General features: G+C 41.7%; 1 protein-coding gene across 2 annotated transcripts in view; it reads left to right on the top strand.

The window, feature by feature from the left end:
• The window catches only part of AGPS (alkylglycerone phosphate synthase), an 83,799-nt gene that overhangs the window by 15,988 nt on the left and 49,548 nt on the right, over positions 1-18,263 (top strand). Inside the window, exon 1 of one of the 2 annotated variants that reach the window (XM_080599498.1) lies at positions 12,696-13,019. The exons of the other annotated variant lie outside the window; for it this stretch is intronic. Within the exon in view, the coding sequence (XP_080455624.1) occupies positions 12,847-13,019 (173 nt within the window). The 5' untranslated portion in view covers positions 12,696-12,846. Of the gene's footprint in view, positions 1-12,695; positions 13,020-18,263 lie in introns of those variants that run through there. 2 annotated transcript variants of the gene reach the window in all.

The following is an 18,263-nucleotide window of genomic DNA, read 5'->3' as shown; positions in this document are numbered from 1 at the left end:
TGAGTGCTTGTACGTACTAATACCATCTCTGAGCTGCTGGGTTAATCCAGAATGTGAACTTTGGAGAAAATACTAGATCAAGTTTAGATTTCCACGTTCCTTTCTAGGAGCACCCTCTGACTTCATCTAGAGTCATAGGCATTGTACAGAACTGCAGTCACCAAATGCAGGTGGGACTACCCAAATCTTCAATACCCTGGTGAATAAAGAGAACTTTCAGAGAACAAGATCAGGGCATGGTGGATAGAATTGTATTGAGCAAAACTTCAAAGCATTTACTTATATTTTCTCCTGTAATTAAGGTTTATATTTCTGAGCTTTTCAGTGGTACAAAGGCTAACATTCCTGTTACTTCAGCCTTTCATAGTCCTTAGGGCAGTAAAATACCACTCATCCCTGGAGCACACAACAAGGCCCTGAGCTCCCTGAGGCCTTGCATGTATTTTACTGCTCAAGAGAAGTTGTCTAAAGAAAAAAAAATGATTAGGCCTTGAACTTAAAGTTATTATAGGTTTTTCTGATTTATTAACAAAGCTGCCTTTCCTGCAATGTGTCCATCTGCAGGGCTATAAATGTTAGTGAGAAAGCTTCTGCTTAGGTTTTATTTTCTCTAACCAAGAGCAGTTGGCCATCTGTTGGGTAAAAAGAAAGCTGTGCCTTGTTGCGTTTGGAAGCAAAGGTTACAAATACCACACAGTCCTTGCAAATGATACATTTAGGCTGTGTAATTTCTTTCTGATAAGGAAATGATTTGTTAACCCACCCTGCTGAGTTTACCAGATCTCCTTAGGTCAGAATTCAGTATTGTGCAATTTGAAATGCTGTTCCTGTAGACATGCTGCCTATGTAAGATTATTGCTGCCCCTAGATGCGGTTGGAGATATGAAAAGATGAGATTTTGGGGTACAGCTTCAGGCCCTGCATGCAGGTGCATGAGGCAGGGATGCCCACACTACCGGGGGGTCCCAGGTCCTGGGCTGGGACCATTTGTCTTCTGCAGCCAGAAGCTTGCTGTTAGTGCACGTGGCTGACAGAATCCGTCAGCTACTCAAGGCAGGCACATCTGCAGGCAAGCATCTGTAGTCCTCAAAGGGCATTCTGGTACTGGATTTGAAGGCAGCAAAGTCTGCCAGAACCACTGATCCTGCTGCAGGGATTTGCAGGGCTGAGGAGAGGGCATCAGTAGCTCACAGCAGAGGCACTGATTCAAATCAGTTCAGCACTCCAGAAGTCTGGGAGATGTTTGTGTCCAGGGATGCTTAGGAATTGCAGGATACATTATGGGATACATATTATGACCAGGAAAAGAAGTCTGAGGCCCTTAGTTTTTCCTTTTTAAATTTTAAACAACATTTAGAAACTGGTTAGAAGCTATGTTAAAGTATATTTTGACATTATAACAAAAGTTTAACGTAGAAAACAAATGGTTTAAAGTTATAAAGTTTTAAAATACTTTACTAATAAACAAATACACACTTCAGTTAATTAACAAACAATTGCTAAAAAGCTTTCTACGGAAGAAACGTGCTATGTCTGTGCATTCCTGCTCTGAGATCAGCGAGGCCTCCATCAAAGATCCAGCATGACAAAGCAGTGCTTTCAGCAGGGATCCTTTTGTTGGAGAGTTTGAGTGACGTACTGAGCAGTACACGAGGAAATTTAAACATCTTATTGGAGGAATGACTGAAACGTTCTCTAGCCATAAGCATATAAGAAAAATTCGGATTAGTGACTCAAGAATAGGCACATCAGTGGTGTCTTGCTGTCCTGTGTACCGAAAGTCTCACTCTCTCCATTCCAGCTAAAACTTGATGTTTTAGGGCAGTTTTAATGCTGTTGCCCAAGCTGCTTCATGTCATGATATCCAGGGCAAGTACTGCTATTGTCACAGCAAGACAATCGTCTTGATAAATGTCTCAGTTTTCTAACTCTCCCTCGGCTGAATTTATTATCACGATTTTATTCTTCCCTCAGTCACAGGGCTGTACCATTATCCTTAACTGCCCTCTTCAAACTAATCCATACATTAGCCAGGAGGGAGTGCTCCAGTAGGGGAGCCAACACTATTATCCTGGAGTCTTAACAGGCCCTGTTCCAGCAGGCTTGGGAATGATTGCCCTGAGGTTTCTCACCAAGCTGCTTCCAGCTCACAAGAACACGAGGAGTCACTCAGTACTTCTTTTTATGCCTAGTCATTAGGTATATTTACAGTACTACTTTCTCCCTCTAAGTTTGGCACTGCTTTCTTTACCCCCACTTTCTGTTTTGCAATTGTTCCTTTGCCCCTAAACTTCCTGCGCTGAGGAGCCATGCACACAAGGACAGTTTGTTTTTCAACTTCTCAACATACAAAGAGTGTTGTGTTACAGAGAAAATAAATTCTGTTTTCTCTCACTCATTTGAAAGTGCCTACCTTCTTCAACGATATCATTGCATGTAATGGAGCAGTAAGCTGGTCCCCTATCACACAGAGAAAGCAGTAGAGATTAATTATCTCACAAATATTTTGGAGAATCAAGCAGTTCACCCATTTGTGCTGCTCCATTTCCCACGTTTTCAGCTGAAAGAGCAGGCTGCTGTCTAAATTGATGGCATCCTTTTCAGCTGAGACCAGCTTAATCTATTTTGTGTTCTTCAAAAAAAGGAGCTGCCTTTGTTATCCCTTGTATGCACCACATTTCTCTGTTGAAACAAAGCACTGGTGAACAGCATTGGCTTGACAGTGCCTGAGACTGGAGTCCTCAGGTCTGGCAAAGCAACAGCAGTAAGAGCGTTTAAGGTGTCCTGCTGGTGCACGTTCAGCAGTACAAGCTGAAGCTATGCTTTAATTTTATATACTTAATTAAACTTCTACAATATGCAGAAGAATTAAAATCACATCATAGTAAGGAACGAAATAAAAATTTAAAAAGTTAAAACCAACAAATACTCAGTAATTCCGAAAGTGAAAGGGAGACAGCCTTCCAGACTGCCTTAGTGTCTCATATGGTTCAGTATGCTTTAGCAGTGCTTGCTTACTTATAGGTAATGATGCTTTTTAATGGTTCCTACCCATGAATGTCCACCCTGCCCTTCTCCAGGAGGCTCTCACTGTCATCACAAAGACAATTTTGCTGCCTGTGGAGCAGCTGCTGAACAGCTTCAGTTTATAGCCAGTTTATATTCAGATAAATTGCCACTCATTCCTCTTAATATACTGTGCTGTAATTTGCAAAATCCTGAAGATCATCCCTTTTCACTAGCATCTCTGATGCTAAAAGTGTATTTTAAAAACTGCAGCAGATTTGCCTCTAAGCAGCAATGTTGCTTTCACTCATACAAATGTTCTGTTCAGCTGCCCTTCACTCCCCAGCCTAAATTATGGTTGAATCAACATCTGTTTTGTTTCATAGAAGGAACTTGATTTACTTCTTGATCTTATTATTACTACTTCAGCCTGTCTCCTCCTCCTTGTTTTTGTTCCTCAGATAGGGCAAAACTGAAGAGCTTGGATACAAATCCAGGAAAAGGAGGATGAAAATGTGGTGTTAATGCTGTGTATTTCTGCTCAAAGCAAAAGGCAAATGGTACGCTACTGGTATAATGATAATGTATCTGAATGTAAACCAGGAAATTCCCTCTCTCTGCTGTGGTTAGCCACATGAGTGCAACACCATGCGGTGGGCTGCACTCACCAGCTGTGGTTAGGTTCCCTGTTCACAGCTCTGTGCCTCCAGGTCCTCTCGATCCACTCTTCGGACAGCACATGAAGAGAGACCATTAGATGCCCAATACCATGCCTGTTTCCATCTACACTCTTCCTGACTTGCCTGATCTACTCTCATCATCTTTTGCATATATTCTTGAATATGTTTTTAAAGTTACAGTCCTGAAGTATGTCTCCAAAAATGAACAGAAAATGTATTATTCCCCTATATATAGTTAGTGCATGCTGGGAAAGCATCTTTGATTTGCCAGGAGGTACCTCTGATGTGGCAATGCAAAAATAAACTGGGCTAATCTAGAAAGAAGGCTGGACAGGAAATTACTGCGTGAACACTGAGGGAAGATATAACACTGCAGGATACTTTGCAGTATATACATATACATATGTATATATATATACAAAGGTACAAGTACAGTAGGTTAGGTTAATTGTGGCTGTATGGATAAGAGCGCATATAGCTCCTTGCATAAACTGCAGATCTACCATAGGATGTTAGGACACAGCTTTAACCATGCCCCTAGCACCGCAGCAGACCTTAATGGCAGGGATAATATTCACTCCCAGCTGTGTGTTGAAAGACTATGGATCTGAAGTATAAAAGGATATGGGTGCTTACATCTATAAGAACAAATGCAGAGGCTTCAGGGTAGTTGTACGTACTGTTGTCCTTACAATTTTCACAAGGTGCACTGGGAAATTCAGATGTTTAATAACATTATTTTTTATTAGTTATAAAAGCTTAACTTTCCATTAGTAACTACCTTTATAGGACAATTGTACTATTGTGTGGGAGATAATTATGGAGAAATATAGGAGCATATGAGAATAATATAGATAATATTGAGACAATGTTAACAGTTTTCTCTTATTCTAAGCTGCAGATGCTTAATTCTCCTTTGACGTCTCTTTCCATAAAGATCATGGAAAAAACTTGGATTTTAAGCAGAGGGAAAAAATATCAATTGTCTCACATAAAAAGTGGAAAGTGGCTAAAACAATGGAATTATGTGAAGGGAACCCTGATAGAATCAAACACTTGATTCAAATATAGCTAACATTATTTTATTTTATTTTAAAGACTCACATGATTACTCATCAGCCTCCATTTGGGAATAGTTTTTGCATGGTGTATTCAAACACTTCTCCTGTCCCAAATATGGTGTTTACACAATCACACTGCTTAATTGTGTGTCTGATGTTGTATACCTTGGTATTCCCTAGAGCACACTCGGGTAATTGTCTTAAAATGTAATAGACACTAGAAGAAATTGTTCCTTCTCATTAAACTCTGAATTTGGATTTGCAGTAGCTGACTTGTTTGTTAAGCTCCCTTGCTCTCTGATCTAGGAAGTGTTTCCATTGCCTTTTTTTTTTTTTTTTTTGAGTTAACCACAACAGTTAATGTTATATCTTTAACTGAAATATGTCAAAAAGTTTTACAGTTATCTGGTAAATGATAATTTTCCACAGTACAGAATTCTGTGCTAAGACTCAGTCAAGAGCCGCACAAATATACTAGACTCTTCATTGGCGCTTTTTTTGTATTTTAATTAAACAAGTAAAAATCCAACAGACTTAAATTGCATTCCAGCACCATCAGCCCTTTCCATACCCTTGTATTTCTCCTCCTCCTGAGGTGTTATTTCTTACCCAGGCATAGCAGAGCTTTTGTCATACCTGCAGACTTCTCAAAAAGATACATGAGAATTGACTTTCTATTTAAAACATACACAACATTCCCTTCCACAGTACAATTTGTATGCTGTATAGCCTGAGGAGGTAAAATAATGTTTTTTAGCAACAACAGTATGTTTAGGGATATAAGCAAAGGAGATACAGAATTAAGCATGTGCCATTATTAGGTAATTTCTTCTTTTTTGGAAGTTCTGAGAAATTGTGGCAGATTGAGAGAATTTTAGCGCATCAAACTGCATACTTAGATTGGATTATTTAACAAAGTGCTATAATGCAATCTAGCTTCCAGTGTCTCCCCTCAAGGTGTGATGTACGTAGAGATCCTAGCTGTATCCTGAGTTATCTCACAGTCCATACTCTTTAGAACGTAGGTGACAGGAGAGTGCCAGGATACAGGATTGTCAGGGCAAATTGTTGAACATGGTTAGTGTGCACTGCGTCCAGTTTCTCCTGCATCAATTCTACATGGAACATTTCTCTACTGTCTGCTAACAAAGCAATACGTTTCAGGAAAACATAGGAAGGAAAGCATGTTTCCTTTCCAAACACACATAACTACCCGAATGAGGAGAGAATCATCATTTTATGAATTAATGCCAACTCTATTCAGGAGAAATTCATAAGCTATGACAACGCTCATTCTCAAAAATGGATTTTCACTGTTGCAACACTTCCTGTCAGACTCTTCCAAAAGAGGGCATAAAGCTGGAATGAAAAATGGATGTTCTGAAAGCAAATAAAGGGAACTGAGAATAGTTACGAAATGAAGTCACCAAGATAAAATGCAGGTGTACAAGAGCTGCAACAGCCAAGAAAGCATAGAGGAGGCAAATAGTTTCCATAGAGGCTCCCTTGTCATGCTGGGCAGTTGCATTTCACTTTAATTGACAGCTCTGTTAAAGAAGGAGAAGGAGAGAAAGTCTTGGGGCAATAAAAAAAGAGTGTGGAAACCACACTTGAGCTTCTTTGGGATGCACACCTTGAAAGCTAAATGTTTGTAAATGTCAAATTATGCTTACTTTTACCAACAAAGCCACAGGAAGCCGTATGTGGTAACTATGTTTGGTTTTACTGAATTGCCTCAGTAAACAAATACAAAAGCTTTTTCTTTTGACAGGCTTTTGACATGCATTGTGGAAGGGTTGAAACAGGGCAGGGATGCACATCTCTGCACAGAGTTTTCTAGGAAGTTTGCCATTATTCCCTTCAGTTATCTGGATGCACCAGGACTGTCGTTACAGCAGAATGAAGAAAGTGAAATAAGAATTCATTGGGAACTTGCAGAGCGTGTAAACTTACGAACTTATCTGCCACTCTTGTTACCAGTGGTGGAGTTTATCTGGATTTACTACCAGAAGCTAACAGAGTAATCAAATAGAAATGTCTCTTACTCAGTTTGCAATGGCCTGCCTTGAAACAATTAATGCATGAACTCATCCATGCATATATTTAATTATTGAGCAAGTATTTTTCTTGTATGCAAAATACAATATACATAAAATAGATCCAGATATATTATTAATACATGGATAACAAGAATATACTAACTCTGCCCTGGGTCATAACAGAGGACTTTGTGAAGTTGCAGCAGTTTCACAAAGTTTCACAATATGCATTTTTTAATACATCATTGACAAGGATTTAGCACTTGCTTCTCAATGATTCTTGTTCAGATATAGACATATTTCTAGGTTGTTCAGCCACCTGAGCCTCCTCTTGCTATAAGCTGGTAGTAGATGGATGGATGGATAGACGGGTGGATGGATGGATGCATTGCCTTTCCCTCAGGGTCTCTGTTGACTGTAAAAATGGCACAAAACCTGATAAATCTTGGACAAATTGTTTCCTTTCAGGAAAATTTATGGGCTCATTCAAATATCAACAAAACTCCTCCCAGGGCATGAATTACTTGGTGTTGAATGACATGTTCATCAACAGGTGTAAACTTTCTACATTTCTGGTGAATAAAATGACTAATCCAGAGGCGAGCTCAAAGGCTTATGCCCTTTTACCCCATCTATTGCCTCATAAGCCTCTTTTGAGCTCATGATTCAGCTGTGGATGTTCCACACCCATCCTGTTCCTAGGACAGCCAAAACCCCACCTTTTCTGTAGGTGCTGGCTTATTGTACAGGGCTGTAGAAATACAGAACAAAAAGGTGTTCCTCATACATTAGTGTCAATCACATCTGAATTGGACTGGAGAGAGAAACATCTAAAACACACCTTATTTGAGTAGGCGTTTTTTTCTGTTTTAACCTTGCAAGTAGACCCATGAAATGAAGAATCTTGAAAAAAAAAATAGTTCTTTTGCTCTGTTCATGTCCTGCTCATCTGTTATGAAGAAATCCCTTACTTTTGCTGTACACTAAAAATCTGAGAAAGAGCATTTTAATTACGGTATAGTCATTCCAAACGATGTACAGAAAAATGTAGTGGTGTTCCTTTGGAAGTTGTTTCAAAATGGTATTTTTCAGTTAGTGTATCTAGGAGAAAAATGGCATTTTACTGACGCATGAAATATTTAAGCTAATATTTTAAAACCTGTCAGGGATAAGGTCTGAAGAATCCCCGTGCTGCTTCAGACCACAGTCCATCCTGCAGAGTATTGTGTCTCTGATGCGGGCCACAAACAGACATCTGGAAGAATCAGAACAGATAAAGCATATGTGATATCTCCCCCTAATATTCTGCCATCACCTAATCATTTTCACTTTAGGGATTTTCCTAAACAGGCTACAGCAAAGTGAGGCTGGTCAGGGCCAGTGAGGTCTGGTAGTGCCGCCAGGCCCCTGATGGCATCCCTTGTACTAACATAACCTTTTTCTTGGGTACTGTCAACATTTCTCTTGGTCATTCAAGTCTTTTGAATTAAAGTTTATCTGTTTGTAAATTTAACTGCTTTTTCTGTTTCTGTTTGAAGCTACATTGTCTGCTTGCCATAGTTACCACTACTGATAGCATATTAAACTCCTAACTCATGATAACTTTACCTTGTGAAGAACTGTCTAACGCAAGGTGCAGAAGATCGCTGGTTATTGTTACACAAAATATGATCTATAATACCCCACAATACCTCTGCATCGTTCTTTCCTGTCACTTTTAAACTATAAAAGGACTCAATGGCTTTGATGCTCCATGATTTTTGCTCTTTACCTGCTGAAATCATGGCAATTAGAAGTTAAAGCTCAGTGTGTTTTACTTAACTCTTCTGCCTCTATTGTTTTCTACCAGTGTAGGAAAAACTAGTTCATGTCATAGAAAACAAACATTTTCCATCTTTTCTAGAAAACAGTGGATTCTTTAGGTTGCTCTTCTCATTGCTTCTGCAATGCAGTTTGCATCCCACTCACACTTTCAGATTCACTCAGGTGTGTGGGAAAGAAAGCTCACGGAACAGTAAATCCTGCTGCTTTGGCTTGGCAACAATTAGCATGCTTCAAACTACTGCCTTGTAGATCTGCTGGATTTTTTACTGAAATCGTATTTCCCTTTGTTGTCACAATTACATTACTTTCAACATTGTTGTGCTTGCTGTTTTCTTTTTAGTACTTCTACTGATCAGTTAGACTTTATATGAACCAATTAGACATTTTTTTTGAAAATACATCAGTGGTTCACTTCCGGCAAATGGTGAGAAAGAGCAGACTCATGATCTGCCAATATATTATGTTCCTACTCCTTTTCATGAAGATTGCCGTCCTTCCAAGGGAGCTGAGGAATGCATTCACAGTGCTGCCAGGAACTCTTCATTCTCACAGTAAGAAAAGACCCCTCAGTTAAATCTCCAGGTGCACACACCTGAAAACTAATACGGAACTTTTTTGAGAATTAGGTTCTGAGGTAGTGATAAATGTTTCTCATCAGATATTATATTCTATTTTTGACTTGCAACCTCCTCTGATCAGGATCAAATAAATGAGCCCATTACAAATGATTGTTCCTTACCAATGAGTGCAATGCAGAGAAAGATTCTAGCAAAATCTGAAGCTGACTACAATGAACGTAGTGTCTGCCTGCAAACCTTTCACAATGTGGAACGGTTTAGATAACAGTGACTTAAAATCCCTCCAGCTATATCCAGCACTTCAGTAAACAATGTGAATGGAAACTCAGTCGAGAGATCTGTGTTTGTTCCCTAAAGACTGCCTCCACAGCAGCAGATAGTTAAATGCAGATATGCATGAGTTAATTCAGAAAGTAGTATACAAATTACTCACAGGGGGAAATTTAACTCCATAACCAAACTATCAAACTGCCGGAACAGCTGTTTATATTGCAGTAATACCAGAAACCTAACCTAAAGCTGAGACCACATTGCAACTAGTGCAATTCTTGCCCCAGGAAAATTACAGACCATTTTCTAGTCAAGTACACAAAAGGCGTAAGATGAATTGGCCATGGTGAGAATAAAAGCAAAACAAATGGTAATAATACCTGGCTTTTATGTACAGCTTTCAATCAGAAGGTCTTACGGTGGTTGATCCTATATTGTCACACAGACCTTAGTGTATTTATCTTCTGGTCAATCTCTGCAGGGAGATACTGTTACCCCTGGTTTCTTTATGGAGAGCTATGACTCAAAGAGACACCGATATTGCATGTGAAGTAGGGAACTGAACCAAAGTCTCTGCTTGTGCACTACATACTGCTCCCCAGAGAACTTCCTGCTAGTTGCTGCTCCCTAGAGAACTTTCTGCTAGTTACTTAGCTAATGGAAAGGTATTGCACTGAACTATCAAGGGAGAAATAGGTCCTTGAAAGGGATTTGAAAGAGGATAAGGTAAGAGTTTTACGAATTTTCATGTGATTTTATTTCATACACATGACAGAACAAGCATAGGGGTGCATGAGGAAGGAATGAACAAATAAACCAACAGTGATAGGCAAAATATCATTATGAAAGTATTAATAATCACACAGATACTAGTGTTCCACTTCAAGATTTCCATAAAGCTGACTGGTGCCATCAAACTGCTAAAGCTAATCATGAAAGTAGGTTGTGTGTGATAACAAAGTAGGCCTCAACTGTGTAAGGTATTTCAGTTCACAAAGTTGGAATTAATCTGAGTAGGTCGCTAGCCCACTGCCTTGCCCTGAGCAGATCTGGTTCTACTGGTACCATCTCTGGTAGATGGTGTGTTGTCTGTTCTTAAAGCTAATGGAGGTGACTTCATTCTGTTCTTAGGCAGGCTACAACAGTTTTTCATTTTCACTGCTATTGGAAAGTAGTCTAATACATACAAATACTGAAGTAATACCTTGCAGTTTGAGCTCACTGCTTCTCACCAACATAGCAGGGACATGATGGACAGATTGACTGGTCCCTTTTACTTCACAGCTGTCTTTTACATATTTGAATACTGATAACATATCTTCTTGAGACGTCTTTAAGAAACGCAGTTTGTTCAGTCTTTTTTCTTTCTCTGATGAAAGAAAAACAAGCAAAGAAACAAACAAAACCCTCTTGCCATTCTTTCTCTTCCCCTTTAAAATCTTTCCAGTTTCCATCTTTTCCCAAGTGGAAATTCAAAGTTGACCAAAGCACACCGGTGCATGATTCATTGCAGCAGACCTTATCTGGAGTTGGTATCACATCTTTATCTTCCCTTAAATCCCACTTCTCCCTCTTCATAGTTTAGGAATCTGTATAGGATGGCCCTCCCCATGACCTCACAGATGCTACAGATAATGAAAGGATCCGCCATATGATGTTATTATATTTCTTGCTTATCATTAAGCTGATGGTGGATTTGGACAAACTGAAAAGATTGCCCAGCAGTCAGTAATCAGGAAAGGCTAAGCTCTGCAGGGTTAGGATGGTCATTGTCCCTGAAGACTGCCACCTTCTGATGGTGCTGGTATTATAGGATGAATCCCAGCTGTTCACACTGTCTCACGATCAGGATTGTATGGCAGTTCTGTACATGTTGCTGGCTGTCCTGGCTACAGAAAGGAATATATTCCCACCCACCAGGGTTTGTTTCTCTCCCGTAAAGCCACACAGGAGGGGATTTGGCTAAGCAATGGCTATGGGCTAGGCTGATGTCTGGAGAAGAAAATAAATAAATAAATAAATAAATAAATAAACAAACAATGCAAAACCCAGACCATTTTAGGTGGGACAGTTGTTCACCTCCAAGCCTCTTTGGAATGAAGAAGCAGCCAGTGGTCCCAGGTTCTCATCCTGCCAGGGGAGTCCATGCCCTGTCCTACAGCCTGCAGGGAATTCGGAGCAGATCTCAAAGGTGTGAGTCTTGCCAGAAAGACCGCATCAGCTGCAAGAGGCAGCATAGGTCTGCACTGAGTGCAAAGCAGAGGCTGGTGAGTTGTGCCAGGTTAAGATGTTGGCATGATCATAGGTTGTGTGTGAAGCCACCAGGTTGGGGTGGGTGTGTGATCGCAGGGCCTGTGTCGCTCAGAGCCTTCCTCAACCCGTGTGGTGGCTGTGTTAGGTTTCAAGACCTGTTCGTCTTGAAAACCCCCAAGTCTTCAATGAAATAGATGCAAACCAGCCCGAATCACTTGACTGGGACACGTGAGGCACTCCAAGACAACTACACAACACGGTAGCTTGAGTGTGTGAAGTCGGCAGACACTTGGCATAGGAACCTGGCTTGTTCCACAGCCAAAGGTACTGTTAAAAAACTTCAGCATTTCAGTGTTTTGTTTGGAGATCATGCAGACATTGTCAACGAAAGCTGGGGCCCTGCATTTAGACTGAACAGTCCTTGAGCAGAAACACAAAATAGCATAACCATTTGAAGACTTTGTTACTGTTGTTGCAACCATGGCACTTACGACAGAAATCTGAATAACTTCAACGCTATTACCTGGATATTGAATTTTAAGTTTAAAATATGATCATCTTCCTATGTGAAAAACCTAGGCGATGATTATTTGGGGGCAAAACATTTCACTTGTACTGATACCATCTAATAATGTAAATAGTAAATTTTTTGAAGTATAAACCTACGGTAGAAGTGGTATCAGCACTTTCCTGACTCCACTGCTGTATGCGTGCACTGCAGATAAACGTACTGAGGTGCAGGTTCTCTGCCTGTTTCAGCAAAGCACCTGTAAGCTGAGGGGAAAGGGAAGGGCCGGCAGCCCTCCATTCACACGCTGGGACACTGCTGTCAGCAGCAGCGATAAGATCTGTAACTCCTGTAGGACAATTTGTCACCCCACTAACCAGTTCCTTGAGCACCCCACCTACGCTAACGCCACCAACGAGCGTTTCGTAATGAGCTGAGGCAATCCCCGCTTTGAGGAGCAAACACCTCCGCGACGGAGGTGCCTGAGAGGAGCCTCCACGGGGACCCCGCGGGCCGGCCCGGGGCCCTCAGCTCGGCGGGGATCGGGGCTCCGGGACCGGGGCTCGGCGCCTTCCGCCCGCCTGACCCCTCACCCGGCAGCGCTCGGCGGCACAACACGGAAGCGCGATGGCGGCGGAGGCGGCGGGAAGCGGCGGCGGGTCCCCGTCCTCCGCCCGGCGGCGGCTGCGCATCATCTCCGGGCACCTGCGGGGCTCGGGCCGGGCCGCGCTGTCCCCCAGCCCCTGCAAGGCGCAGGGCGGCCCCGCCGGGCCGGCCGCCGGCTCCATCCCCAAGAAGCGGTGGGTGCGGGCGGCGAGCCGCGGGCTGCCCGCTGCGGGCGGAGCGGGGCCGGCGGAGGAGGGCCGGGACCCGGGGCGGGCGCTGAGGCGGCCCCAGGGGCCGGGGGAGCCCGGGAAAGGCGGCCCCGGCCTGCGGCCGTCGGAGCGAGGGGTGCGTGGGCAGGGGGGGCTCTGCGGGAGGCGGGCTGGCGGAGGGGCCCTCTGCGCCCGGCTGGGAGACCCGGGAAGCCTGCACCTCGCCGGTGTGTGCTGGCCCTGCCCGACGTTTCGGCTGTAAGCGTGTTGTCGGGCGCTCTTTCTGTTCCTTGTGGCACCTAGGAGCTGAGCATCTCAGCTCACGTGAGAGCGAGGGAGGACGAATGGCACAGCAAACGGCACAGCTGTCCAGCTGTGAATTGTCCTGCTAGCTCTGGGATTTATTTCTCTGGTAAATTGGGTGACACAGTTAAGGCACAGTGGTACAGGTTCGTGTAACTTGTCATCATGAGGCTCACCTTTCAGGTAGGATGATCTTGTGATTATTTCGCGATTTCCCCGTTTTCAGATGTGGATTTCCTATGCACGGGTTAGCTTGCAGTCCCACAGGAGCATCTTATGGTCTGGGTTGTAGACAGCCTACTGCTCTCCATCAGGCTGTGCACAGGCACTGGTCTGTTCTGGTAGCACGTGGAGGTGTTCAGGAGGCAGGTAGGGCAAGTAGTGGGCAAGAGAGTTGTTGCTCCTTTGAGGAAAATCCCTTCAGCCTGTGATTTGCTCTGAACCTCTTTTCTCAAGCAAGCTTTGTGAGATCAAGGGATGGTCTCAATTATTCTAACAGATCATGCATGGCCCAAGCCGAGCTTGCTGCTTTCAGAGGACTGGGATGTAACATTTGACTTCATGCATATGACAGAGTTTGCAAGCCTTTGATATCCCCTCCCTCTGAGGGGATTTGATGTTCTTGCAGGAGATGCATCAAGCAGCGCTGTTCACTAAGAGAAATGGGTTGTTCTAAAACTGTTGGATTCCAGGTTGAGTTTTTCTTTGGTTTGGGCTTAGGAAGAAATCATTGTTTCTGAAAAATACCAGTTTAGCTAGTTCTCAAAGATTTACTTTAAATGAATTCTCATGTAATTTCTACAGCCAGTTCCTGCATCCCTGAAGAGCGGCAGAAACATGCTTTTGTGAAGAGGCATGTGACCCTAAGGATAGCTTCTTCTGTGGAAACACAGGCATGGTGAACTTACACCTGTACTTCTTCTACAAGTTAATGACGTTGGCCTCCCATACTGGTATTCACTGTAGGAACGTGAAGAACTGATATTTCTGCACCATACAACTTGTTCTAGATTAATAATGTTATGTTGCTTCAAGGAATTTATGATCAAAGTGATGCAACTGCAGGATGCTTTGCTATGAGGATGTAAGGGAGCTGCTGGAAAGTTTGGTCCCCATCATAGGTGCAGCTGTCTTGATGTACCTAGAGCCCAGCACTTTTGTATGTATCGAAATAGAACCTTAGAGGATCTGTACCTCTTATTTTTAGGTGTTCCCTCTGAATATGAAGGTCTAGGTGAAACATATTTGAGGTGGTAGGTGTTAAAAAGTCTGTGATACTTTAACATTACCTTGGGTATGAGGAGCTAGGTAGAGTTTGTATTTCAAGATAATAAGTTTTGAAGTGAGTGATGGGAGGGTAGGTGGCGATGATTCTGTTGCCTGTAGTGATTCAGATGTGGTAAGTGATGAATGCCTGAGTCCTGTTCCAGCGACTTCCAGCTGATCTGGAGCTGGCTGTCTCATTCAGAAGATTGAGAACATATTGGGCAGAAGAATTCTTGTCAGTTATAGGTGGGTCTGAGTGGCTGTCTTGGTGGCTGAGATTACTTGGTGAAGATGGAGAAGGTCTAGGGGGTCTGGAATATCCATGGACAGCTGGGAAGGTCTTCTGTGAGGCCTTATAAATTGAAGTGTGTTAAGGGAGTCTGGAGAGGACGTGGGAGGGATGGGGTAAGATTTCAAGATGAAAGTTAAACTATATTGAAAAAATAACATGATTTCTGAAGTTGTTCACCTTAAAATTATTAAATTCTAACAAAGGTGCTCTTGCTTGAATGAGAAGGTAAAGAGATTATTGGGATGGAATTGAAGAATGCTACAGACGGACTATAACAAATATCTGAAGCTTGCTAAAAGTAAGGAATTTTTAAAAATCAGCTTATTAACTTTGTTCAGCTGGTGAGAGGCTTAGTACTGGGCTCTCTCAGCATTTAGTTAAGCTCACTTTCGCCTGTGTGGTAGTTTTGCTTGGTAGTGCAAAGACACTTGTATAAGGCTAGGTGCTATGATGAATGCAATGAAAGTTTTCCCAGAGCTCTTTGTGTGGACAGAAATCTTTGGCAAAAGTATAATTAACAGTCCTTGTTTGAATATATGGTTTCCTTCGTTTGGTAAGCCCCTAAGCAAAACTGATAACAACAACAAAAAAGCACCTCTTAAATGAAAGCTTGGAGAATCAGGCAGGGAGACAGTCTGATCTCTGAGATCATGTTGGGTGTAAGAGGCTAGGTCTGGAGCTCCTGTGGGGGTTTTGAGGTGGTGATCAGGCATAAAAAAACTAGTGCTAGAGCACTTGTTTGAGTGTGTACAAGCTGTAGAAAATGTGTTAGACCTGAAAGGTTAATAGCTGAACTTGCATTTCAGGATGTGAGTACTGAGCAATGGAGCATGCAGGAGATGAGCCGGTTAAATACAATAGATCTTTGAAGTGTAAAGCCAGGTCTAAGGAGGTTGGGTTCTTTGGTTAATTATATTTTGCTGAAAAAGGATTGTGCCATGTTCCGTGCTTGACCTGCTCTGGCAATGCTTCTTTATTTCAATTCAAAGGTGTTTAGACCCCAGTGAAGCTGCTCTTTCAAATAACGGAAGACACCTAAGTACTTTAACTTTGTCAGAGTTGTGAGTGTCTTTAGGTCTTCAAGCAGGTTAGAAGGTCCTGAAACTGCTTAAAATAAAGCTTGAAACTTGTGAAGTGCTTCTGGAAAGCTTTGGTCTGTATGAATATTCACACTTACCAAGTGTGCAATTATTGCACCAAGTTGTAAGTTACCTTTAGGCTTGAAACAGGTTAATCTGTACCAAATTTTATATTGATATCGAGTTAATTTTTTTTTTCAGTCTATTAGTTTAATAGGGCTTAAGCATATATCTTTGCATAATTGCAACTCGAGAGAGACACAATACTGAACTTGGCAGCTATTTTACCTACCACTCAAGGGAAGAATAGCGAGGATTTCAGAAACTAATGTGACATCCTGTGTTAGGAATATCCTGAAGACAGTGTTTTCATAAGTTACTGAAAAGCTTGACTGAAAAATCTGTTAAGCCTAACTGACCTATAGATGGTACAGTGGTGCTGCGTGTCCTTCAGCAATATTACGACAATCCAAACCCAGATGCTTTCTTCCTGCAGTCTCCTATTAAATCTGTTGATGATGATTCAGCTTTTCTACCTCTTTTGAGCTATTAGTTTAATTTTTCCTAGCAAAGCTGCACCTTAGGTACCTTAATCAACATTCTGTGTTGTTTAGGCCTGTTGCATCTTTCCTGTAGTGTTTTGAATAGTCAAAGCTTTTGAGAGACACACCAGATCTATATACAACACTCCCTTTGTCTTGTATTGCTTCTGCAAAGTATAAGACTTGCTATGACTAAAAAAAAATGTTCTAATACTTATCCTGTAGTCACTAGACGCTGACCTGTAGAAACATTGCTTTCTTGACTGTCTGTAGACCATGCGGGTAAGGATCTTACCCAGCCATTTTTCATCACCAGTGTGGATAGGAAGGAGAGTATCTGAGTTTCTGTGGGTGTTCATCTAATTGTCCCTGTTTCAAAATAAAAACGCCTGTGAAGGCAAACCAATATGTTTGCAAGTTGATATGTTTAAAGATTGCAGTGTGCTTCTTATTTTATAAAATTAGCATTATCAAAAGGAAAAAATTATCAGAAAATACAAGCTACATTATGCTTAGAGGAGCATTGTCTTGAAGGAAGGATGCACTGTAAGAGTGTACTGTGTGAGTGGAGGGCCTTATGCACAACAAGAGTGGAGAGATGTTACTTCTTGGTACCGTTCCTGGTTTGAATTTTATATTTTAATTCAGTGCTGCAGGGGAAGGTGGGGGTCACAGTTATAAATCGCTGTGTGTCCGAGCTTTAAAAAGTTGACGGGCCTGCTAAAAAACTTACTAAAATCTTGAATTGGAAAAGAATTCTTCCTTAAAAGTGTTTTTTTCAAAACTTTACGTTATGCTGTTGACTTTTGGTGACTGGTAAGTCCATTTTCCTGGTGAGACTTAACCTAAAAACTGATATGCAATTATTCTGAAGACTAAGTACATGAAGAGTTCAGCTTGTGCTACTTTGTAAACAGTAAGGTACTATAATTCCTCAGGACACAGTTGTACCGGGGTAATTGTTATATATGCTAGAAAGGAAGAGTGCTTCAGAGGTGGACCATGCCCTGATGTTAATCTAGCTGTAATAGTTCGTATTGTAACTAACTTGAACTTAAAAAAAAAAAAATTGTCCCTTGTTAAAAGGGAGTATTGATGAAGTGTAATAAAAGATAGATCATTGGTTCATAAGCTTAATTTTTTTCTGTCCTGGAGCAAAAAAAGCAGGGCAGGATTTCCTGATTTTCCCATCTCTTTGTGGGGAAGCTTTTTTCGTATGGGATGAAAAGAGGTTTGTGGCTCTCTTATGGTTGTTACGGGCACGTTGTTATCTAGGATAGGCCAAGGGGTGAATGTACAGCCAGCCACCTGCCCTTTAGCAAGTTCAAACCCAGGCTGTTCAGGGTAACTTGTTGACATCAACATGTCTTTATCTGGACTTCTGCAATTCTTGCTGATAACAATGATGACTATGCCAAGCAGAAGTGTATAAGCCAAGCGTATAAAGATGCTAAGCCGGAGTGTATAAAGATGCTTCTTGAATTTAACAAGTAACTTAAAAGAGGGATCATATTACCAACAATACTGAGACCCTTCTTTGCAGTATGCTTTTTGTGTCATGTAAATTTAAACGATGTCTAGTGCGAATGCTAGTTTGTAATTGATGAGGTAAATGTGCATTATTCTAGTTCATCTGTAAATGCTGTTCTATGAAACCTATCCTGAATGAAGGGCTTAATTTGTGATTTCATGGTTACTGTATTCCTTAGGATAGTTTACTGCATTGGTAAAGAGGAATTCCTGGTAT

This window comes from Anser brachyrhynchus (assembly GCF_964034855.1).
Source record: "Anser brachyrhynchus genome assembly, chromosome: 7".
NCBI classification, from domain to species: Eukaryota; Metazoa; Chordata; class Aves; order Anseriformes; family Anatidae; genus Anser; species Anser brachyrhynchus.
Note: the sequence above shows the minus strand (reverse complement) of the source record. Positions and strands in the feature narration are given on the sequence as shown.